At 45.1% G+C, this 25,920-nt stretch overlaps 1 protein-coding gene across 6 annotated transcripts in view; it reads right to left on the reverse strand.

The window, feature by feature from the left end:
* PDE7B (phosphodiesterase 7B) overlaps window positions 1–25,920 on the reverse strand; it is a 514,887-nt gene that overhangs the window by 180,733 nt on the left and 308,234 nt on the right. Inside the window, exon 1 of one of the 6 annotated variants that reach the window (XM_068231625.1) lies at window positions 4,194–4,735. The exons of the other annotated variants lie outside the window; for them this stretch is intronic. Coding sequence (XP_068087726.1) covers window positions 4,194–4,431 — 238 coding nt within the window. The 5' untranslated portion in view covers window positions 4,432–4,735. Of the gene's footprint in view, window positions 1–4,193; window positions 4,736–25,920 lie in introns of those variants that run through there. 6 annotated transcript variants of the gene reach the window in all.

Here is a 25,920-nt window from a genome sequence, read left to right on the forward strand (position 1 = left end):
GGTACAATATATCATATATGGTGGACCTGTCCTAAGGTAGCGCAGCTATGGTCTAGGATCATAAATAACTTGAATAAAATTCTCTCAATCCAGTTACAAGCTGACCCCATGATTTTCCTTCTGGGCTATAAACCGGAAGATATTCCTTATGCTTATCATAAGCTCATACAGTTTGCTGCCAACTCTACTAAAACCTATATTGCATCTCAATGGCGTCAGCAAGCACTCATCTATCGATGCGTCCTGGATAAAATGCAGGAGACCATGCTTAACGAAAAAATTAAGGCTAACCTGATGGATAGGGTCCACCATTTTGATAAAATTTGGCAACCATGGCTTAATAATGTTACCTCTTCAAATATTAAACAAGCACTCGAACAGTTTTAAAATAATAAGTCAACCCAACATTGTTTTCTTGTTCTCATCTGGTGTACATTTTACAAATACCTCATTGATTATTAAAGGTACCTTGTTCTTCCTTATGCCCTAAGCATCTCTAACCATACTAAATACAACCTTTCACACTTGTTGGCATACTACCCTTGTTCAAATGTTAATACTTGATCGTTCCACACTTTATTTTTATCAAAAATGCATGACTCAGGCTTATGTACAATGTCATACTGCCATAAGTTTTTCTTATATGACCTATGTAACTTAATACAGTTATCTGCTCAATATGCATCCTTACTGTATGTACATTTTCTACAATGGAACCAATAAAGTAAATTTGAAACTAAAAATGTATTTCGTTTAAAAGTAATGTTTTTAAACGTTATAAATCATTAAATAATGTGTATTAAATCGGCAATTGTAAAAACGTTAATCTTTCGTTTAAATAATGAAACGCATAATAACGTTTAAAAAAAAATTACTAAGTAACCCTCCCTGTACCTACCCCTAACCCCTAGACCCCCCTGTTGATGCCTAAACCTAAGACCCCCCCTGTTGGTGCCTAAGTAACCCTCCCTGTACCTACCCCTAACCCCTAGACCCCCCTGTTAGTGCCTAAACCTAAGACCCCCCTGTTGGTGCCTAAACCTAAGACCCCCCTGTTAGTGCCTAAACCTAAGACCCCCCTGTTGGTGCCTAAACCTAAGACCCCCCTGTTGGTGCCTAAACCTAAGACCCCCTGTTGGTGCCTAAACCTAAGACCCCCCTGTTGGTGCCTAAACCTAAGACCCCCCTTTTGGTGCCTAAACCTAAGACCCCCTGTTGGTGCCTAAACCTAAGACCCCCCTGTTGGTGCCTAAACCTAAGACCCCCCTGTTGGTGCCTAAACCTAAGACCCCCCTGTTATTTTTTTCGTTTAAAAATAATGTAAAAAAAAAAAAAAAAAAAAAAAAGTAATGTTTTTCGTTTAAAATTAATGTTTGGGAAAAATATTGTACTGGTTTTCGTTTAAAAATAATATTTAAACATGTATAAATCATTAAATAATGTGTAATCATGAGAAACAGTAATAAAACATTAAGTCTCCGGGCGCCGCTTTTAAAACGTTAGTTTTCTCCGGCGCCCTTTTTTCCTACCGGGCGCCCATTAAACGATATTTATTATAGAAGTGAATGGCGGCGCCCGATTTGTCCACTAGCCTCAGGCGCCCGAATTTACTGTTTCCCAGTTTAACTGCCAAAATAGTAAAATACCAGCAGGCCTCTCTACTCACTTGCACATTACTTTGTCAGTAAAGGTAGCCATACATCATGCAACTCGGCAGCCGATCGACCATCCAATTTGATTATTATAATTGAACTGGATGAAAATTGGTGCCGCCAAGTGCATGCCCAACCAACAAAGCGACCAATTTTCGGGGAGGAAACTGGTCGCATGGTCGATCGCGCATGCCACAAGATGTTGGGCCGAAGTTGGTTGGTCAGGTGTGCGGGGCGGTACGGTGACGATTTCCCGGAATAAGCGAAGAGACACTGAAACCCCTGCGGCAATGTATAAATGTGCCCGGTGTGTGCATTTATATGTTACCTGTGCTGTAGCAGCCTCGGCACAGTGTCCGTAATCCTCCAGACGGCTCCCCGTAAATGCCACTGGCGCATTGAAACGACGTCAGCCACTATGCGCCAGTAGCGTGTATGGAGAGCCGCCCGGAGGTTACGGACACCACGTGGAGGCTGCGACAGGACAGGTAACATATAAATGCACACACCGGACACATTTATACATTGCCGCAGGGGTTTCAGTGTCTCGTCGCTTATTCCGGAAATCGGCACCGTACCGCCCCGCACACCTGACCAACCAACTTCGGCCCAACATCCATACATACTGTGCCGAGGCTGCTACAGGACAGGTAACATATAAATGCAGACACCGGTGCACATTATACATTGGGGCAGCGGCAGTCGATTAACTGAAGATTTCATGCCGAAATCGGACGGGAATCAGGCTGTAGATTCTCTAATTTATCTCTATAAATTTGTCTCTTTGTCGAATCTGCCCATATATCGCTGGATGTATGGCTACCTTAATAAGACTTTGCAACTGCTGTTCAGGAAATGCTGTTGAAATCAAAGAAAACCCTGAGAACCCATCATGAAGAGATGGACTAGCCCAAAACCTGTTGGTTCTGTCAGATTTAAACGGCTTACTTTTTTCAAGATAGTGGTCCTTTAAAAAAAAAGCATTTGTTATGTATTTACAATGTATCTGTTACTCATTTGACATGTGAATGACAATGTATTCATATACAGACTTGGTATGGTAAAAGAAACAGATGGCAAGCACCATACTGCATTTGCAACATCACAGTAACAAACTTGCATTTACATTGCTTCATAAAATACACAATTCATCTGTCGCAATTTTATATGCTTTATGCAAGGTACACACGATACTATTTTCTGACAGATTTACTGTCAGATCGATTATTTCCAACAGGTCCGATCTGATTTCCAAACGATTTTCCATAGAAGTGAATGGAAAATCGATCAGACCTGTTGGAAATAATCAATCTGACAGTAAAATCTGTCAGAAAATAGTATTGTGTACCTAGCATGAAAATTGTTCATAATCATAATCATAGGAAGCAAAGTACTGGTATTATCTATACATGGTACACCTGAATCTTTCAATGGCCGCAATTGATTCAGTCCAACTGCACATAAAATATAGAAATACAAGCTAAACAAATGCCTTCATCAAATTAAAAAAAAAAAAATAAAAAAAAAAAAAAGGTAAATCTATTAACAACAAAATTATTTTCATCATAGAAGAAACGCATACATTATATTGGTGGACTCAGTAAAAATGGATCACATTGAAATTCTAGTGATTATTATGGACCAGTTATGAATCACTTATAAATGTTTTGTGCCTTTAGGAATAGCTTCTATTACATTAATAGTGCATCCTAAAAGAACATTTCTTCCACCTGAACTTACACTGGGATAAAAGAGAAAGTCTCAAGTAACCAAAACATTCAGGCCTAACTGCATGTAGTATTTTAAATCCAAGCAGTTGTTTGGTCTTTTTTTTTTTTTTTTTTTGCTTTGATACATATCCTTCAACAGATGAAGGAGAATTAATCTGTACTGATTAGATGGTAAAGAGTTTACATAAACACCACACTAAAAACTAGAGCACAAATTTAAGCTGTTGCTCAAAGGAGCTTTTCAGATTTGTTGATTTTTAGTATGGAGTTGCTTCAGTTTTTGCACCTGACTGATAAATATCCTCACGGACCTGTCATAAAACTAAAGATGGCCATTATAGAAAACCACCAGATTTGTCCATCTCATATAGATCCCTCTCTGGTCCTAGTCTGAGAACAGAGAGATCTATTACTGCAACACACACTATACACAGATTTTCAATAGATTTCAGCATAAAGTGTACAAGGGACCAAATTTTAGATGGGGGCAGGGGGACCTGGGGGGCTTCATCAGTCGTCCTGAAGTCTATCGCCATGCACTCAACAGCACCCTTTCGAGCAAGATCTTTCCAGCCTGCGCAACCAATAGTTTTGATTGATTTGGGTTGGAAATCGATAAAAAATTATGATCAGGCAAGATCAGCCTCGATCTCTGGCAAATTCGATCATAATGATCAAATCTGCTGTGAAAATTGAGCAAGCATATGGGCAATTTAAGGTAACGTGTCAGAGCTTGCAGCAGTTTCCCATATTACACTGTGTGACAATTGGAAAATATGTGCCCACAGACTGCAGTGCGAGGAGGCATTACCTGGTAAAGCTCCCAGAGCATCTTCATTTGCCAGCAGTCCCCGCTGCTTGACACTCTGCAGCCCGTTCTTTGACTTCCACAGCAACTTGACCATCTCTATGATCTCTGGCAGGTCGCAGCTGAGACTGGCCGAGTGGTAGGCTGGCAAAGCCCCCGTGTACATGGGCAGCAGCACTTCACCTGTCCGCCAGCTCCTGCCCATCTCCGTAGAGTTGAAGCATCTCTCCAGCACTGGCATGCTGCCCTCCACCGCTACACGCACAGTGGAAGCCCACGCTCAGCCTCACACAGCAGCAGCAGATCTCCTGGCTGCGCTCTCAGCACTTGTAGTCTCCGAGTAGAAAGTCTTTCAGATTGGTTTCACGCACTTAGCACATTCCAGATAGTGCGTGAAAAGTGCGCCCGCTGTGCCCCCTGTCATCTCTCCGTGTGATCTCCTTGCCGCTGCTGTATGAGAGGGCTGCAGTCCGGCTTATGCTGCCATGTGCCGTGCAGAGTGTGAGGAGGGACTGATCGCAGAGCTGCCTCATTCCACTGTGCTGGCAACACGCCAGCCCTTCCTTCCTCCTCGCTGCATTACATGATCAGGGCATTATCCACTGTCATAAGCTCTCTGCTCTGTTTACCTTCCCCACAGTCAGTCAGTTGGGTTTCAGTCAGCAGAAGCGTGCTTGGCTGCGTTGGTTAGCTTGTCTGTGAAGCTAAGGTGCCCTTCTGCTGAAGGGAAATGCTAGTGATCAGTCAGCACAGGACTAGTGTGTATCGGACAGTGGTAATGCTGCTTCTGTCACATTTCTGGGATTAAAAGAAATAGAAGATACTTTATGGAGTAGTGTAACTTGTTGAGTGATTGTCTTATTGCTAAATAAAATGTTAGCTGTGGAGTCTACAGTAATATATAGTTTCAGGAGTAACATTGAAAAGGTGGCCATACACTTACATTGCCACCCAATGTGGCAAACAGATCAATCGCTCTCTGATCTGAATCTGAACAGAGAGGGGTCGAGTTCCCCCATACACTGCACATAGATTTTTCAATAGATTTCACCATGAAATTAATATTATTTAATTATTATCAATATAATTATTAATATATTTACACTATTAATATGTATTATACAGTGCAGCGCTATGGGCTTTTACTCCACCACTGCTCCCCTGCCATGTCTGGTTAAAATTTACTCTCCGGTATGACCATAATCTTGATCCATTTCTGCTGCAAAGTTTCTTCTGCAAATCGATCGAAATTACGATTGATGCAGTTTGTTGCATCAAAGATAGCTAGATCAAATCTGCAGGTAAAAAAAACAAAACGATGCATATATTGTCAGCTTAAAGCAGGGATGTCAAACCGGTCCTTCGAGGGCCAAGGTCCTCACACATTTTTGGCACAGCTCAAATTAATTTATGGGACTGAATCTGGAAAGGTGTGGTCCATCTGGTAGAACACATTCCTTTGTTTCTCAGTCCATCCTAAACATTGGCATGGATCTGGCCCACCAGGCCTGGAGTTCAACACCTGTGGCTTAAAGCAGTGTTCCACAACCCTGTCCTCAAGGCCCACCAACAGTGCATGTTTTGTGGAAATCCACAGAGGTAGTTAATCAATTCTGCTGAGACACTAATTACCTCACCTGTGAATGTTTGTGGTTTTCTGCAAAACATGCACTGTTGGTGGGCCTTGAGGACAGGTTTGGGGAACTCTGGCTTAAAGGGTACATGAGGTAAGAAGAGGAAGGAAAAGGCCCAGCCGCAGGTCTCAGTCTTATGAAAGGGGCAGTGGCAGCCTAGAGCAGAGTGGGAAATCGGCCCTGGACATATAGTCTTCTAGGAGCCGGAAGAAGCCCCAGGTGAGTAAAGCTTTTCCTTCCTCTTCTTACCTCAAGTATCCTTTAAAGGAAACCTGAAGCAATAAGTATACGGAGGCTGCCATATTTATTTCCTTTTAACCGCCCTGGCACTATGATTCTTTCCTGATTTTAGGGTCTAAAAGTGGTACATTTTTCCATTAGCTTTTAGAACCTAAAAGAAAGAAAAAGTATACCCCCAGAGAGCCTGCAACAGTCTCTGCACTTACTCACCTTCCTGGTATCCAGCGCAGCAATTCTCCCTCCATCCTCCAGGTGGCGCTGTAATCCTGTAGTAAGATCGACAGCTGACGATTTACGGCGATCTCACCATAGGGATCCAAAGCCTCTGAGGACCGGAAGGAGAATGGCTGCTGGTGTCTGGATTCCGGGGAAGGTGAGTTACACAGTCCTCTGCGTGCTATGTTCTGCATTAAAGAGACACTAACATCAAAAAGTTCCCCTGGGGGGTACTCACCTTGGGAGGGGGAAGCCTCAGGGTCCCAATGAGGCTTCCCACGCCATCCTCTGTCCCACGGGGGTCTCGCTGCAGCCCTCCGAACAGCGGCCCGACAGCTTGTTCAATATTTACCTTTCTAGGCTCCAGCAGGGGCGCTGTTGAGGCTTTCAGCTCCGAAGTAGACGGAAATACCCGATCTCAGTCGGGTCCACTCCACTGCACAGGCGGCGGAGACTTGCGCCTGCGCAGTAGAGCAGACCCGAGCCGGAGCCGAGAGCCGACACAGCGCCTGCGCAGGAGCCGGGAAGGTAAATATTTACATCGCCGCTGTTCGGAGGGCTGTAGCCCTGATCTGCTGCATGCTTGTTCAGGGTCTATGGATACAAATGTTAGAGGCAGAGGATCGGACCAGGCAACTGGTATTGCTTAAAAGGAAATAAATATGGCAGCCTCCATATCCCTCTCACTTCACGAGTCCCTTTAAGTTGCCCCATCAGTCACATTTGGAAATGAGTACAAGACGGAAAAAGAATGTGTGACCTCTGGGACCCACTAGCAGCTCTTTTCTAAGCGCTTGTGATTTAAAAATCACATCCCTCAATTGGGATAACACCCATAGCATAACATTAGCAACAGCTTTTCAAATCACAAGAGCTTAGGAAAGCACTGTTAGTGGGTTCCAGACATAAAACTCAAATAGACTGCCATAAAAAAATAAATAAAAATAAGTGTTTAAATATGGCTTATAGTGCGATGTTGTATGAGGGTCATCTAGAAAGTAACGGCCATATGTTCATCTGCCATGTAAGTGCCAATATTTATTGTAAAAGAAAATGAAGGTTTAAAAACATCCAAAAACAGCATTGCAAAACAAGTTTACATGTTTGCTTGTTATGAGCGATACCACTCTAGCGGCTCAAGGTCAGCAGATGGCTAGATGCAAGGTTGCACGGTGCCTGTATTCTCACTGATGTATGAAACACGTGCGCTGGCCGCAGACAGTCCTGGCCTGTAACAAACTCCATGTCCAGAGTGCAAATGACGCTACCGGGTCCAGCTCAAACCACATGTCTACCACGTCACTTCGTAACTCTGCCCATATAAAATGAGATATATGATATTTTAACTGTGATAAGTAGCAGAATAGATTTTAGGGGAGGCAGGAAAATTGGGCACATACATACGAGAAGTGGGTACCGCCATTCACTCTAATGTTAAATATTGGCTATTGGGCACAAAACTGGACGATTTGGGTGCCAGGCGCCAAGCCCGTCAAACCAAAAATGTTTTCAGAATTAGTGATTTGAAAAATATTGTTATGAAATTCCTTTTAACAATTTTCATTTTTGTAAATGATTTTAACTTTTCAACATTTTTATATTCTACTTTATCATTTTTACATTCGTTTTGAGAATTATAATTTCATTAATTATCGTAAGCAACGTGGAAAGGGAGTTTTTAGAGTTAGGCGTAAGGAAGGGAGGTCTTAGGGTTAGGCACCACCAGAGGGGTCTTAGGCTTAGGCACATACAGGAAGCTCTTAGGCTAGCCTAATTTGACCTGAAAAATAAAAACAATACATAAAGTTATTGCGACATTATTGGGAGGAAAAAAATGCTTCTGTCCCTAAGGTGAAAACAATCGGTGGTCAGAGGTGGTTATAGGGTACATAAAGAGAACTAACATGATGAGATAAACATGTACAGTATTTAAAGTTCCAATCCAATTTTTCCCACTGGAAGGTTTAAAGTGTACCTGAGATGGGCTTATTAAATGATTTGATACTTACCCGAGGCTTCCTCCAACCCAATGAGCACCGATGCGTCCCTTGCTGTCCTCCTGACTGCCTCCGTTCGGCCGCAATCAGCCCCAGTAATTTGGCTGAGCCAGTTACCGGGGCTGATTGCAGCTGAATGCAGGCAGTTGGGAGAACAGCGAGGGATGCATCGGTGCTCATTGGGTTGGAGGAAGCCTCGGGTAAGTATCAAATCTTTTAGTAAGCCCATCTTATGTTTACTTTAAGGGCTCTAAATTCTGCAGTTGGATAGCAGTGTAATGTTCACTGATAGGTAATAAAACATTTGTGTAGCTGAGAAAAGCACATCTGAAAAGCTGTGTTACTGCTTTACTGTGTTTGGGGTGCCATGTCCCTGTATACCATATTATGCAGCACAGTTTCTTTTTGCTTCCATCACATTTTTGTATTTCTTGCATCACGGCAACTTAATCACCATTGTAAAATGTTATCTTATTCAAAACGGTTCCTGAGTGACAGGTACAGTAGTCACTGAAGAGCCGGGGGCTAGATGCACAGCACACATTTCGGTCACTGGAAGAGTGAACTCACTGTGCTGATCTGATCCAGATCACAGTAGCTAGCTGTGATAATGTTCCTATCATTTCAAACAAGATGGGAATTTCCAAAGGTTATTTAGATGCTGCACTGTACTCTCGATAAGAATACTTAGGCTGGGTACACACGTTACGATTTTCCGCTCGATTTTCCCACCCGATTGATTTGTACGCTCATTTCTGCACTCGATTCTCTTATCTTCACTCCATTTTTCTTAACTTTTTCTATTCACTTCTATGAGAAATCGGGCGCAGAATTGATCCAGAGTAATATCGGACATGAAGGAATTTATCAATTAGATGCATCTATCGTACAGAAAATCGTAACGTGTGTACCCAGCATTAGGCATTAGTGGAAGACGGGAGGCTTAGGGTCTAGTGCCGAGGTGTCCTTCACACTGACATTGGCCTCAATTCATAGAGCTGTGTGCGGTAAATGTAAAATGTGCGGTAAATGTAAAATGCTTGGTAAATCACCCCATTCGGTATTTTAGACTTTGGTATGCTGATTCATAAAACAGTTCAGAGGTGTGATAGAAGTTCGTTAATTTACCGCTTCAATAGACAAATCTGGGTGCAGTGAAGTAATTACAATGCATCCTGACATCCCTTTAGATGTGCATGCTGTGCTATACTGTTTGTTATACTGCCTCTGCTTGGCTCTGAATCTGTCTGTTAGTCTCTCTTAACATTTTATTTAATTGCCACAGCTTAAATGAACTTCTAAGGGCTCGTTTCCACTATTGCGTTGCGAAATCGATGCGGCAAAATTCGCATGCGAATTCACATGGATGACGATGTATGCGAATTTAACCATGGCAATGCCGGTGTGCTTTTCCATTGATTTCATGCGAATTCGCATGAAAATTCGCATACCAAAACAGCATGCAAATTCCCTATTAAATACATTAGCGGCGATTCGCCTGCATTCCACTCGCAGGCGAATTCTGCGGCTCTTTTGTGCGTTTTTTCACCGCTGAAAAAAACGCACCTCAACAACGATACAGTGGAAACAGGCCCATCCACTTGCATTACATGTGCGAATCCGCATGTGTTGGACGCATGCGGATTCGCGATAGTGGAAACGAGCCCTTAGAGTCCTTACACATACCCCGCTTTGAAGATAAGTAGCTAGTATAGGGAAAGCATCAGGAACTGAAGAGGTTAAACACTGCCAAAGGGCTGCAAGGGAACCTTCATTTGTTCCCTTTTCTCTGCTCACTGCAAAGCCTGCACTTCCTATCAGCATCCGATCAGCAGGACCTGAAGCAGACAGGAGCTGTTTCTATTGGCTGTGCTCCTGTCAGTCATAGCTTATCTCCTCTGCTTGTGGCTTTCAGTGTTACCGCTCTCATATCACTCTTCTAGCGCCAGCCCAGAGCAGCCGGTAATTGTTCCGCTTGTTACCCCATGTTCTAACTTTTATGAATTGACATTTACTGACATTTGTGGAGGTATTTAACGCACAAGTCAGTAATTTACCTCACGGCTTGGTAATTTCAGCTTTTCATGCGGTAACAGCCTTTATGAATGGACATTTTCCTAAGTGCTCAGTAAAGTCAGCTGTTTTCAGCATTACTGCATGCGGTAATGCTTTATGACTCGAGGCCAATGATATAAAATTGTTAACCTACCCCTCTGGAAGAGCGTTGTTATTAGTAATGCTATGACTGGAAACACTAACTGGAAAAACAAGGTACTTCTGTTATGTTCTGCCTGCTACCTGTGTTTAATCAATAGGTTATCATTAGGTTATTTTGGGTTACACATAATTAGGGATGAGCTTGCATAATTTGTTTTTCCATCACAATTGTTATTTTAGCACGCGCATGTATTTTCCCCGAAAGAGCCTATCAAGTCAGCCATGCATCAAAACAAATACGGTTTAGCTATTTCACCTTTAAAAAACCCTGACAAACAACAACTACAACTCTGTGGACATCTTGGCAGTGTTTTTGCTGGGATACATTGCTAGAATAGAGTAATGAGGTGCGAAGGACTTCAATAAGTCAATAACAGTCTCAATTAACAACTCCCGTACCAGCAGTCTCTGCCCCTTTAAGGACCAGAGATTACTAATACGGTAAAATGGCGCTTACTGATGAATCACTGCAATGATCCGCCACTACCATCGGTCATGCCACTCTTTCCCCGCTGCAGGTCCCTCTCTCTGCCATCCCTATGTCGGCAGAGCTGTGTGAGCAGGTCAGGAGCTGCTTTCATTGGCTCCTGACGCTGTCCATCAATGTAAGCCAATGGGATTGGCTTACAGTGATGACAGGGTCAGGAGCAGGGGTCGAGTCCTGCGTGAACGCGGGTGGACAACGTCCACCTACTTTTTTTTGGAGAGTGGACGTCGTCCACCCTAACATATGTGGAGGGGAGCAGCGCAATGAAGAGGAGCGTTGTGCAGAGCAGTGGGGAAGAGCGGATGTCTCCCCCCCCCCCCCTTCCCTCACCTTGGGGCTCCCCTTCCTGGCTCTCCCCTCCAGAACATTTGTGGCGGTGGCTGGCAGCGGGCATCAGTGGGCGGGACTTTCTTCCTCCTGTTCCGGCGAGTTGAAGCTGTGCGTGCCGCTGCTCTGGTCTTGACTAGACCAAACTAGCGGCACGCACAGCTTCAACCCGCCGGAACGAGGAGAAGGTACCGGTAAGTCCCGCCCGCTGATGCCTGCTGCCAGCCACCGCCGCTGCAAATGTTCTGGAGGGGAAAGCCAGGAAGGGGAGCCCCAAGGTGAGGGAAAGGGGGGGGGGGAGACATCCGCCCTTCCCCACTGCTCTGCACAACGCTCCACTGCGCTGCTCCCCTCCGGCTGGGGGGGGGGGGGGGGGGACACCTGGCTACCTATTCTGGGGTGATCCACTGCCAGGTTTCGTGTATTTTGGGGAACTGCTTCCAGGTTATGTGTATGTTGGGGGAACTGTTGCTGCCACATTGTCTATTTTGGGGGTACCACTGCCATTACTGTATTTTGGAGGAACCTCTGCCAGATTATGTGTATTTTGGGTGAAATGCTGTCAGATTACATCTACTTTTTGGGGATACACTACGACAGAGCTCAAACTTCCCCTGGCAGACCTTTTATACCACTGCTAAGGTCATGTTTATTTTGCCCCACCCATGACCACGGCCACGCTATGCTTGACCACGCCCATTTTTAGGCGCACGGCGCAGAGGTTTTTAGGGTGAGTCCACTCACCTCTTTTCCCAGGACTAGACCCCTGGTCAGGAGCCAATGAAATCGGCTCCTGACCGGCTTACACATCTCTGCCGTCATACTGATGGCAGGGCAAGTGGGTTGTGGCGGGGACAGAGCCGTGCGATCAGCGGGACCGTGTGACGACGATTGTTGAAATCAATGTCCTGTCAGAGCCGCACAGTCATATGCAGGATGTAGACTTCAACCATGCTGGTGCGGAAGCGGTTAAAATGGTCAAATCTCCTGGGAAAAAAAAAACCACGTGTAGCTACTGTACATATTTAGGACTGGCAAACACTACAAATACACAATCTATAATTATCTAGTGATTCAGAAATTTTGACAGACTAAAATTGTTCACAGGGACATAATGTCAAGATTCTTAGGTAGTATTCAATTTACTATTTTTGTATCTAAATCAGCTGAATATATGCTATACTCAAAAATGCATCTCTTAAGAGTCTCTGAGGAAGCTGGTTGTTAGCCCCGCGAAATGGCTGTTAACCTCCCTGGCGGTAAGCCCGTGCTGAGCACGGGCTATGCCGCCGGGAGGCACCGCTCAGGCCCCGCTGGGCCGATTTGCATAATTTTTTTTTTGCTGCACGCAGCTAGCACTTTGCTAGCTGCGTGCAGTGCCCGATCGCCGCCGCTACCCGCCGATCCGCCGCTATACGCGTCGCCGCAGCCGCCCCCCCCCCCAGACCCCGTGCGCTGCCTGGCCAATCAGTGCCAGGCAGCGCCGTGGGGTGGATCGGAGTCCCCTTTGACGTCACGACGTCGATGACGTCAGTGACGTCATCCCGCCCCGTCGCCATGGCGACGGGGGAAGCCCTCCAGGAGATCCCTTTCTTTGAACGGGATCTCCTGGGGCTGGGGGGATGCCGCTGAGCAGCGGCTATCATGTAGCGAGACCTCGTCTCGCTACATGAAAAAAAAAAAAAAAAAAAACGTATTTGCTGCCCCCTGGCGGATTTCGCCAAACCGCCAGGAGGGTTAAACCATCTGCTTCTCACTTTTGCATGCTTATCTGTATGTGACTTTGAAGCAATAAATTCTGTAAGCATATGTTTTGGTGCACAACACTTTTTTTCCTGCAAACCGCAAAATTTGTATAATGCTGCATCAACTCAAAATTTTATTTTCTCATTGACCATCCCTAATTGTTTCATGATCTCATCTTAAAGGGGTTCTGTGGACCTTTTTAAAAATGCAATTTAAATGAAGAGATAAGTTCCTTTCATAAGTACAAATCTTTTTTCCCTTGTCTTGTCTAGAAACAGCTGTGCTGTCTCTCTCCTGCTCCTTTCTAATTATTCGTCTAGTTAGACGAATATTGTGCTGCAGGAAGAGGCAGACAATACAGCAGCTGTTCCTCCCTGCTATCTGCCTCTCCCTCCCCCTGCTGCATGTCATCTAATGAGCCATCCCTGACCTTTCTGTGTGCTCCAGCTAGCAGGGGGAAGATCTGCCTCGCTCCAGTGAGGCTGACAGCAGGGAGGAGTTCTGCCTCCTGTGGCTTCAGCTCAGCTCTGCACAGCAGTACAGGGAGACTGTGTACTGACCCGGAAGCACTTTACATTGCAGCCATCTTGCCCAAAGGTTTAAAATTAAATAAAAAAATTAAGTTATTTATTGGCAGTGGGGAGTGGTGAAAATAGGAGAAATTAAGAGGGGGAATAACGGGGGAAACAGTAATATGTTTATTTTAATGTGCTGTAAATTCATCACAGATCTTCTTTAACCACTTCCCGACCACCGCATGTACAAATGGCGGCCGGGAAGTGGATCCCGCAAGGACCGCCGCATGTACAATTGGCGGCGGTCCTTGTACGGGCATGGGCGGAGTGATCGCGTCATTCGTGACGCGATCCTCCGCCGGGGACTGGCCCCGCCCCCCTCGCACTGTAACCCGCCGGCCGTTCGGAAGCGCCGACGGGTTACTAGCACCCGGATCGCCGCATACAAAGTGTATAATACACTTTGTAATGTATACAAAGTGTATTATACAGGCTGCCTCCTGCCCTGGTGGTCCCAGTGTCTGAGGGACCACCAGGGCAGGCTGCAGCCACCCTAGTCTGCACCCAAGCACACTGATTTCCCCCCCCCCCCCTGCCCTCTGATCGCCCACAGCACCCCTCAGACCCCCCCCCCTCCGCCCACCCCCCAGACCCCTGTTTGCACCCAATCACCCCACTAATCACCCATCAATCACTCCCTGTCACTATCTGTAAACGCTATTTTTTTTCTATGCCCTAAACTGCCCCCTGCTCCCTCCTGATCACCCCCCACCCCTCAGATTCTCCCCAGACCCCCCCCCCCTGTGTACTGTATGCATCTATCCCCCTGATCACCTGTCAATCACCCATCAATCACCCCCTGTCACTGCCACCCATCAATCAGCCCCTAACCTGTCCCTTGCGGGCAATCTAATCACCCACCCACACCAATAGATCGCCCGCAGATCCGATGTCAGATCACCTCCCAAGTGCACTGTTTACATCTGTTCTCTACCCTAAACACCCACTAATTACCCATCAATCACCCATCAATCACCCCCTATCACCACCTGTCACTGTTATCCATCAGATCAGACCCTAATCTGCCCCTTGCGGGCACCCAATCACCCGCCTACACGCTCAGATTGCCCTCAGACCCCCCCTTATCAATTTGCCAGTGCATTATTTACATCTGTTCTTCCCTGTAATAACCCACTGATCACCTTTCAATCACTTATCAATCACCCCCTGTCACTGCCACCCATCAATCACCCCCTGTCACTGCCACCCATCAATCAGCCCCTAACCTGTCCCTTGCGGGCAATCTGATCACCCACCCACACCAATAGATCGCCCGCAGATCCGATGTCAGATAACCTCCCAAGTGCAGTGTTTACATCTGTTCTCTACCCTAAACACCCACTAATTACCCATCAAAATCCCCCTGTCACTGCTACCCATCAGATTAGACCCCTATCTGCCCCTAGGGCACTCAATCACCCGCCCACACCCTCAGAATGCCCTCAGACCCCAGCCCTGATCACCTCACCAGTGCATTGCTTGCATCTATTCCCCCCTCTAATCACACCTTGAGACACCCATCAATCACCTCCTGTCACCCCCTAGCACACCTACCCATCAGATCAGGCTCTAATTTGCCCCGTGTGGGCTCCTGATCACTCGGCCAAACCCTCAGATCCCCCTCAGACACCCTTCCGATCACCTCCCCAGTGCATTGATTGCATCTATTTTCCCCTCTAACCACCCCCTGAGACACCCATCAATCACCTCCTGTCACCCCCCTAGCACTCCTATCCATCAGATCAGGCCCAATACAACCTGTCATCTAAAAGGCCACCCTGCTTATGACCGGTTCCACAAAATTCGCCCCCTCATAGACCACCTGTCATCAAAATTTGCAGATGCTTATACCCCTGAACAGTCATTTTGAGACATTTGGTTTCCAGACTACTCACGGTTTTGGGCCCGTAAAATGCCAGGGCGGTATAGGAACCCCACAAGTGACCCCATTTTAGAAAAAAAAGACAACCCAAGGTATTCTGTTAGGTGTATGACGAGTTCATAGAAGATTTTATTTTTTTGTCAAAAGTTAGCGGAAATTGATTTTTATTGTTTTTTTTCACAAAGTGTCATTTTTCACTAACTTGTGACAAAAAATAAAATCTTCTATGAACTCGCCATACACCTAACGGAATACCTTGGGGTGTCTTCTTTCTAAAATGGGGTCACTTGTGGGGTTCCTATACTGCCCTGGCATTTTAGGGGCCCTAAACCATGAGGAGTAGTCTAGAAAACAAATGCCTCAAAATGACCTGTGAATAGGACGTTGGGCCCCTTAGCTCACCTAGGCTGCAAAAAAGTGTCACACATGTGGTATCGCCGTACTCAGGAGAAGTAGTATAATGTGTTTTGGGGTGTATTTTTACACATACCCATGCTGGGTGGGAGAAATCTCTCTGTAAATGGACAATTGTGTGTAAAAAAAATCAAACAATTGTCATTTACAGAGATATTTCGCCCACCCAGCATGGGTATGTGTAAAAATACACCCCAAAACACATTATACTACTTCTCCTGAGTACGGCAATACCACATGTGTGGCACTTTTTTTGCAGCCTAACTGCGCTAAGGGGCCCAAAGTCCAATGAGCACCTTTAGGCTTTACAGGGGTGCTTACAATTAGGCACCCCCCAAAATGCAAGGACAGTAAACACACCCCACAAATTACCCCATTTTGGAAAGTAGACAATTCAAGGTATTCAGAGAGGAGCATAGTGAGTCCGTGGCAGATTTCATTTTTTTTTTTTTTGTCGCAAGTTAGCAGAAATGGAAACTTTTTTTTTTTTCTTTTTTGTCACAAAGTGTCATTTTCCGCTAACTTGTGACAAAAAATAAAATCTTCTATGAACTCACCATGCCTCTCAGTGAATACTTTGGGATGTCATCTTTCCAAAATGGGGTCATTTGGGGGGTATTTATACTATCCTGGAATTCTAGTCCCTCATGAAACATGACAGGTGGTCAGAAAAGTCATAGATGCTTCAAAATGGGAAAATTCACTTTTTGCACCATAGTTTGTAAACGCTATAACTTTTACCCAAACCAATCAATATAGGCTGAATAGTTTTTTTTTATTAAAAACATGTTTTCCACATTTTTCGTGCTGCATGTATACAGAAATTTTACTTTATTTGAAAAATTTCAGCACAGAAAGTTAAAAAAAATCATTTTTTTGACAAAATTCATGTCTTTTTTGATGAATATAATAAAACGTAAACATCGCAGCAGCAATCAAATAGCACCAAAAGAAAGCTTTATTAGTGACAAGAAAAGGAGGTAAAATTCATTTAGGTGGTAGGTTGTATGAGCGAGCAATAAACCGTGAAAGCTACAGTGGTCTGAATGGAAAAAAAGGGTCTGGTCCTTAAGGGGGTAAAGCCCACGGTCCTCAAGTGGTTAAGGTATGTGGTCAACATTCGATTTTTGTATAATGGCACTTACAAAATGAATTATTTGTCTTGTTTTGGGGAAGGCATACTAGTAGTGCTTGCCTACTATTCTGAAAGACTAGTGTTCACAAAAGTTGTTAGAAAAAATATGTTTCCATAGGTTTTGGAAGAGTACTTACAAGGAACATACGTTCTTGCCTGCAGTCAACGTAAGAAGAATTGTGGTGACAAATATTCACAGCTAATCAATAAATTGTTAATTATTAAACATATATTACAAAATTGCATAGTCTACAGCTCAATAAAGTTAATACCACATTTCCTATAGTACTTTTTGTACCTGCTCAATATGTACACTCCCTTTCCTCAATGTAGTTATTAATTCATTACAAAGACAATACTGTTCCTCAATTCATTGTGTAAGATATTTTCCACCCTATGAATTAGTATGAATGAATGAATTAAATCTTGAAGCTGCAGATATGTAAGGTGGAAGTTACAGAGTAGGCATATTCATTCATGCTTCGATAAAAAAAAAATACACAATGCAATTCAATTACTTGAAATTATTTACCTCTATATTTAACACAAGGTCAACATGTCACAAGTTGAAATGTAAATATTTTAATGTATTTCTAAATATATCCTTTGTAAGCAAATAATGTTGCAGTTTAAAAGATACCTGTAGCAAAAAAAGACCTCCAAATGGGAACTCACCTTCTCATTTTCTCCTGAAAAAGTGAACACAGAGTCATGAAAAAAAACAACTTAACGTGACACTGAACAGAAAAAAAAATTATGATAGAATAAATTGTATGTGTAGTACGGATAACGAATAGAACATTAGTGGCAAAGAAAAGCATCTCACATTTTTATTTTCTGTTATATAGCTTTATTTATAACATTGCATGTTTTTTGTCACAGTTGCAGTTTGAAAACCACACTCGGTTTTTCTGCAGTAAGACCTTATCTCAAGCTGTCTCTCACTGTTTCTTGGCTGTTTAACCACTTAAGGACCTAGCCTTTACCCCCCCCCCCCCCCTTAAGGACCAGCGCTGTTTTTTCAGATCTGTGCTGGGTGGGCTCTACAGCCCCCAGCACAGATCAAATGACAGGCAGAGCGACCAGACCGCCCCCCTTTTTTCCCCACTAGGGGGATGATGTGCTGGGGGGGTCTGATCGCTCCTGCATGCTGTGGGTGGCGGGGGGGCACCTCAAAGCCCCCTCCACGCAGGATTCCCCCTCTCCCTCTCCTCCCTCCCTTCCCCGAGAGATCGGAGGCTGCACAGGAACGGATTTGTCCTGTGCAGCCTCTAACAGGCTCCCCGCCGTCATGTGACAGCGATCCCTGGCCGCTGATTGGCCGGGGATCGCTGATCTACTACAACGCTGCTACTGTAGCAGCGTTGTAAAAATGTAAACAAAGCGGATTATTTCCGCTTGTGTTTACATTTAGCCTGCGAGCTGCGATCGGCGGCCCGCAGGCTATTCACGGAGCCCCCCCGCCATGAAATGACAGGAAACAGCCGCTCGCGCGAGCGGCTGTTTCCTGATTAATTAGCCGGCGACGCAGATCTGCGTTGCTGGTCCTGCAGCTGCCACTTTGCCGACGCGCGGTATGAGTGCGCGGTCGGCAAGTGGTTAAGTGCTTCAGAAAAAAGAAGGACTGTAATTGACCAAGTGGGTCAAATTGCCCAGAGAAGCTCTCTTGCACAGATAACTGAAGGTTGTTTTTTAACTTTTCCTGTAATGGAAAATAATATGAGATTGTCACTTTAAGTTGTTTAATCTACAAGTGTCCAATTCCCAAATATTTTTTTTCATGACTCTGTGTTCACTTCTTCAAGAGAAAATGAGAGGGCACAGAAACAATGTATTTGTAGTGAACACTTTTGACACATGCTTATGTAAGGCATTCTGGTGGATAGTAATGAGTGAATTTGATGTGGAGAAGATCCTAAATAGCAGAGGAGGAGCAAGGACACTGAAGTATTTAACCACTTCCCGACCACCGTATTGACAAATGGCGGCCGGGAAGTGGACCCCGCAAGGACCGCCGTATTGACAAATGGCGGCGGTCCTTGTAGGGGCATGGGCGAAGCGATCGCGTCATCAGTGACGCGATCCTCCGCCTCCGCCTGGCGCCGCTCACCCGCCGCAACATCCCGCCGGCCACACGGAAGTGCCGGCGGGATGTTAACCCGACGATCGCCGCATACAAAGTGTATAATACACTTTGTAATGTTTACAAAGTGTATTATACAGGCTGCCTCCTGCCCTGGTGGTCCCAGTGTCCGAGGGACCACCAGGGCAGTCTGCAGCCACCCTAGTCTGCACCAAGCACACTGATTTCCCCCCCCCCCTGCCCCAGATCGCCCACAGCACCCATCAGACCCCCCCTGCCCACCCCCCAGACCCCTGTTTGCACCCAATCACCCCCCTAATCACCCATCAATCACTCCCTGTCACTATCTGTAAACGCTATTTTTTTCTATGCCCTAAACTGCCCCCTGCTCCCTCCTGATCACCCCCCCCCCTGTGTACTGTATGCATCTATCCCCCTGATCACCTGTCAATCACCCATCAATCACCCCCTGTCACTGCCACCCATCAATCAGCCCCTAACCTGCCCCTTGCGGGCAATCTAATCACCCACCCACACCAATAGATCGCCCGCAGATCCGATGTCAGATCACCTCCCAAGTGCACTGTTTACATCTGTTCTCTACCCTAAACACCCACTAATTACCCATCAATCACCCCCTATTACCACCTGTCACTGTTACCCATCAGATCAGACCCTAATCTGCCCCTTGCAGGCACCCAATCACCCGCCTACACGCTCAGATTGCCCTCAGACCCCCCCTTATCAATTCGCCAGGGCATTATTTACATCTGTCCTTCCCTGTAATAACCCACTGATCACCTGTCAATCACCTGTCAATCACCCATCAATCACCCCCTGTCACTGCCACCCATCAATCAGCCCCTAACCTGCCCCTTGCGGGCAATCTGATCACCCACCCACACCAATAGATCGCCCGCAGATCCGACATCAGATCACCACCCAAGCGCAGTGTTTACATCTATTCTCTCCTCTAAACACCCACTAATTACCCATCAATCACCCATCAATCACCCCCTATCACCACCTGTCACTGTTACCCATCAGATCAGACCCTAATCTGCCCCTTGCGGGCACCCAATCACCCACCTACACGCTCAGATTGCCCTCAGACCCCCCCCTTATCAATTCGCCAGGGCATTATTTACATCTGTCCTTCCCTGTAATAACCCACTGATCACTTGTCAATCACCTGTCAATCACCCATCAATCACCCCCTGTCACTGCCACCCATCAATCACCCCCTGTCACTGCCACCCATCAATCAGCCCCTAACCTGCCCCTTGCGGGCAAACTGATCACCCACCCACACCAATAGATCGCCCGCAGATCCGACATCAGATCACCACCCAAGCGCAGTGTTTACATCTATTCTCTCCTCTAAACACCCACTAATTACCCATCAATCACCCCCTATCACCACCTGTCACTGTTACCCATCAGATCAGACCCTAATCTGCCCCTTGCGGGCACCCAATCACCCGCCTACACGCTCAGATTGCCCTCAGACCCCCCCTTATCAATTCGCCAGGGCATTATTTACATCTGTCCTTCCCTGTAATAACCCACTGATCACCTGTCAATCACCTGTCAATTACCCATCAATCACCCCCTGTCACTGCCACCCATCAATCACCCCCTGTCACTGCCACCCATCAATCAGCCCCTAACCTGCCCCTTGCGGGCAAACTGATCACCCACCCACACCAATAGATCGCCCGCAGATCCGACATCAGATCACCTCCCAAGCGCAGTGTTTACATCTATTCTCTCCTCTAAACACCCACTAATTACCCATCAATCACCCCCTATCACCACCTGTCACTGTTACCCATCAGATCAGACCCTAATCTGCCCCTTGCGGGCACCCAATCACCCGCCTACACGCTCAGATTGCCCTCAGACCCCCCCCCCTTATCAATTCGCCAGTGCAATATTTACATCTGTTCTTCCCTGTAATAACCCACTGATCACCTGTCAATCACCCATCAATCACCCCCTGTCACTGCCACCCATCAATCACCCCCTGTCACTGCCACCCATCAATCACCGCTGTCACTGCCACCCATCAATCAGCCCCTAACCTGCCCCTTGCGGGCAATCTGATCACCCACCCACACCAATAGATCGCCCGCAGATCCGACGTCCGATCACCTCCCAAGTGCAGTGTTTACATCTGTTCTCTACCCTAAACACCCACTAATTACCCATCAATCACCCCCTGTCACTGCTAACTAATCAGATTAGACCCCTATCTGCCCCTAGGGCACTCAATCACCCGTCCACACCCTCAGAATGCCCTCAGACCCCAGCCCTGATCACCTCGCCAGTGCATTGCTTGCATCTATTCCCCCCTCTAATCACACCTTGAGACACCCATCAATCACCTACTGTCACCCCCTAGCACACCTACCCATCAGATCAGGCCCTAATTTGCCCCGTGTGGGCTCCTGATCACTCGGCCAAACCCTCAGATCCCCCTCAGACCCCCTTCCGATCACCTCCCCAGTGCATTGATTGCATCTATTTTCCCCTCTAACCACCCCCTGAGACACCCATCAATCACCTCCTGTCACCCCCCTAACACTCCTATCCATCAGATCAGGCCCAATACAACCTGTCATCTAAAAGGCCACCCTGCTTATGACCGGTTCCACAAAATTCGCCCCCTCATAGACCACCTGTCATCAAAATTTGCAGATGCTTATACCCCTGAACAGTTATTTTGAGACATTTGGTTTCCAGACTACTCACGGTTTTGGGCCCGTAAAATGCCAGGGCGGTATAGGAACCCCACAAGTGACCCCATTTTAGAAAAAAAGACACCCCAAGGTATTCTGTTAGGTGTATGACGAGTTCATAGAAGATTTTATTTTTTGTCAAAAGTTAGCGGAAATTGATTTTTATTGGGTTTTTTTCACAAAGTGTCATTTTTCACTAACTTGTGACAAAAAAATAAAATCTTCTATGAACTCGCCATACACCTAACGGAATACCTTGGGGTGTCTTCTTTCTAAAATGGGGTCACTTGTGGGGTTCCTATACTGCCCTGGCATTTTAGGGGCCCTAAAACCGCGAGGAGTAGTCTAGAAAACAAATGCCTCAAAATGACCTGTGAATAGGACGTTGGGCCCCTTAGCACACCTAGGCTGCAAAAAAGTGTCACACATGTGGTACCGCCGTACTCAGGAAAAGTAGTATAATGTGTTTTGGGGTGTATTTTTACACATACCCATGCTGGGTGGGAGAAATTTCTATGTAAATGGACAATTGTGTGTAAAAAAAATCAAACAATTGTCATTTACAGAGATATTTCTCCCACTTAGCATGGGTATGTGTAAAAATACATCCCAAAACACATGATACTACTTCTCCTGAGTACGGCGGTACCACGTGTGGCACTTTTTTACACCCTAAATACGCTAAGGGGCCCAAAGTCCAATGAGTACCTTTAGGATTTCGCAGGTCATTTTGCGACATTTGGTTTCAAGACTACTCCTCACGGTTTAGGGCCCCTAAAATGCCAGGGCAGTATAGGAACCCCACAAATGACCCCATTCTAGAAAGAAGACACCCAAAGGTATTCCGTATGGAGTATGGTGAGTTCATAGAAGATTTTATTTTTTGTCACAAGTTAGCGGAAAATGACACTTTGTGAAAACAATTAAAATCAATTTCCGCTAACTTGTGACAAAAAAATAAAAACTTCTATGAACTCACCATACTCCTAACGGAATACCTTGGGGTGTCTTCTTTCTAAAATGGGGTCATTAGTGGGGTTCCTATACTGCCCTGGCATTTTAGGGGCCCTAAACCGTGAGGAGTAGTCTTAAAACAAAAATGACCTGTGAAATCCTAAAGGTACTCATTGGACTTTGGGCCCCTTAGTGTAGTTAGGGTGCAAAAAATTGCCACACATGTGGTATCGCCGTACTCGGGGGAAGTAGTACAATGTGTTTTGAGGTGTATTTTTACACATACGCATGCTGGGTGGGAGAAATACCTCTGTAAATGACAATCTTTTGATTTTTTTACACACAATTGTCCATTTACAGAGTTATTTCTCCCACCCAGCATGGGTATGTGTAAAAATACACCCCAAAACACATTGTACTACTTCTCCCGAGTACGGCGATACCACATGTGTGTCACTTTTTTGCACCCTAACTGCGCTAAGGGGCCCAAAGTCCAATAAGTACTTTTAGGATTTCACAGGTCATTTTGAGAAATTTTGTTTCAAGACTACTTCTCACGGTTTAGGGCCCCTAAAATGCCAGGACAGTATAGGAACCCCACAAATGACCCCATTTTAGAAAGAAGACACCCCAAGGTATTCTGTTAGTAGTACAGTGAGTTCATAGAAGATTTTATTTTTTGTCACAAGTTAGCGGAAATTGATTTTTATTGTTTTTTTTCACAAAGTGTAATTTTCCGCTAACTTGTGACAAAAAATAAAATCTTCTATGAACTCACCGTACTACTAACTGAATACCTTGGGGTGTCTTCTTTCTAAAATGGGGTCATTTGTGGGGTTCCTATACTGTCCTGGCATTTTAGGGGCCCTAAACCGTGAGGAGTAGTCTTGAAACGAAATTTCTCAAAATGACCTGTGAAATCCTAAAGGTACTCATTGGACTTTGGGCCCCTTAGCGCAGTTAGGGTGCAAAAAAGTGCCACACATGTGGTATCGCCGTACTCAGGAGAAGTAGTATAATGTGTTTTGGGGTGTATTTGTACACATACCCATGCTGAGTGGGAGAAAGATCTCTGTAAATGGACAATTGTGTGTAAAAAAAATTAAAAAATTGTCATTTACAGAGATATTTCTCCCACCCAGCATCGGTATGTGTAAAAATACACCCCAAAACACATTATACTACTTCTCCTGAGTACGGCAATACCACATGTGTGGCACTTTTTTGCAGCCTAACTGCGCTAAGGGGCCCAAAGTCCAATGAGCACCTTTAGGCTTTACAGGGGTGCTTACAAATTAGCACCCCCCAAAATGTGAGGACAGTAAACACAACCCACAAATGACCCCATTTTGGAAAGTAGACACTTCAAGGTATTCAGAGAGGGGCATGGTGAGTCCGTGGCAGATTTCATTTTTTTTTTTGTCGCAAGTTAGAAGAAATGGAAACTTTTTTTTTTTTGGTCACAAAGTGTCATTTTCCGCTAACTTGTGACAATAATTAATATCTTCTATGAACTCACTATGCCTCTCAGTGAATACTTTGGGATGTCTTCTTTCCAAAATGGGGTCATTTGGGGGGTATTTATACTATCCTGGAATTCTAGCCTCTCATGAAACATGTCAGGTGGTCAGAAAAGTCATAGATGCTTGAAAATGGGAAAATTCACTTTTTGCACCATAGTTTGTAAACGCTATAACTTTTACCCAAACCAATAAATATACACTGAATGTTTTTTTTTTTAATCAAAAAGATGTTTGTCCACATTTTTCGCGCTGCATGTATACAGAAATTTTACTTTATTTGAAAAATGTCAGCACAGAAAGTTAAAAAAATCATTTTTTTTGCCAAAATTCATGTCTTTTTTGATGAATATAATAAAAAGTAAAAATCGCAGGAGCAATCAAATAGCACCAAAAGAAAGCTTTATTAGTGACAAGAAAAGGAGCCAGAATTCATTTAGGTGGTAGGTTGTATGAGCGAGCAATAAACCGTGAAAACTGCAGTGGTCTGAATGGAAAAAAAGTGGCCGGTCCTTAAGGGGGGTAAAGCCCTAGGTCCTCAAGTGGTTAACTAAGTAGAAAGGCCCTGAGGATAATTCCCCAGGTACCCTGCCAGAACATGTATGCAGCTAGACTGGTGAAAGTTTTCTATAGGGCAGTACTGGATATGCCCTGTAGAAGACCTCACCAGTCTAACTGCATTTCTATGCACTATTACATTAACGTCTGTGTTTTAACTTCTGTAAGCGAGCGCATGTTGAACCGCATGCACTTGAAAATGCTCACCAAAATGCCAATCTACCTATTATATAGGACCCCTCCTGGTAGCACTCTGTCCTGATAGTTCTTTTCAGCTCCTGTATTGTGGCAGGTGGTCTATTTGTTCCTAATAACCAGTTTTGACCTGGCCTGTTTAAAGATCTTTAATCTGTTGTGTTGACTAGTCTTGCTCGACCCTCCCTCCTCTCATGTTCCTTTGCTGACCTTGACTCTGTCTGTTATCTGCCATTCCCAACCTCAGATTGTGAATTAAAAATCACTTATCTATCAGCTCTGATTCTAGTCTGAGTCTTGCCTCATCTGTCATAGAAGTGTCTACCGCTTTTAAAGTTATTATAGCTTCAGTTGTACAATGTCTGGGGCTTCTTCCAGACCCCAGAAGTAATTTGTGTCCTTCGTTAAGCTCCGGTCTTCTCCTGGGTCTTGCTGGTAGCCTCCGATGGGTCACAGACCCTCGATGGGCAATAGCCCACCCCATGCGAGAACACGCCCACATCATTGGGAGCATACCGTACACTATTTTCCATTTTGTTTAATTCTCTTTTTTCTTCCTTATTTAAAGGCGGCTGTATACACATCACTGAAAGTGGATTGACCCCAGCAGACCTGATCAGTCAACAATCAGTTGTTTTCTGTCAGTTTATCAAAAGTTGATATGACATTTTGGACAATCTTTGCTTAGACAGTCAAAAATTGGATATTTCACTTTAAAATTGGTCCTGACAATCTTGGGAGTTGATGGGGCGTGCCTTCTTCTGAGCACTGTACTTTGGGCCAGGGCCGCACGAAATCACATCAACACG

The sequence above is a fragment of the Hyperolius riggenbachi genome, chromosome 4, assembly GCF_040937935.1.
Source record: "Hyperolius riggenbachi isolate aHypRig1 chromosome 4, aHypRig1.pri, whole genome shotgun sequence".
NCBI classification, from domain to species: Eukaryota; Metazoa; Chordata; class Amphibia; order Anura; family Hyperoliidae; genus Hyperolius; species Hyperolius riggenbachi.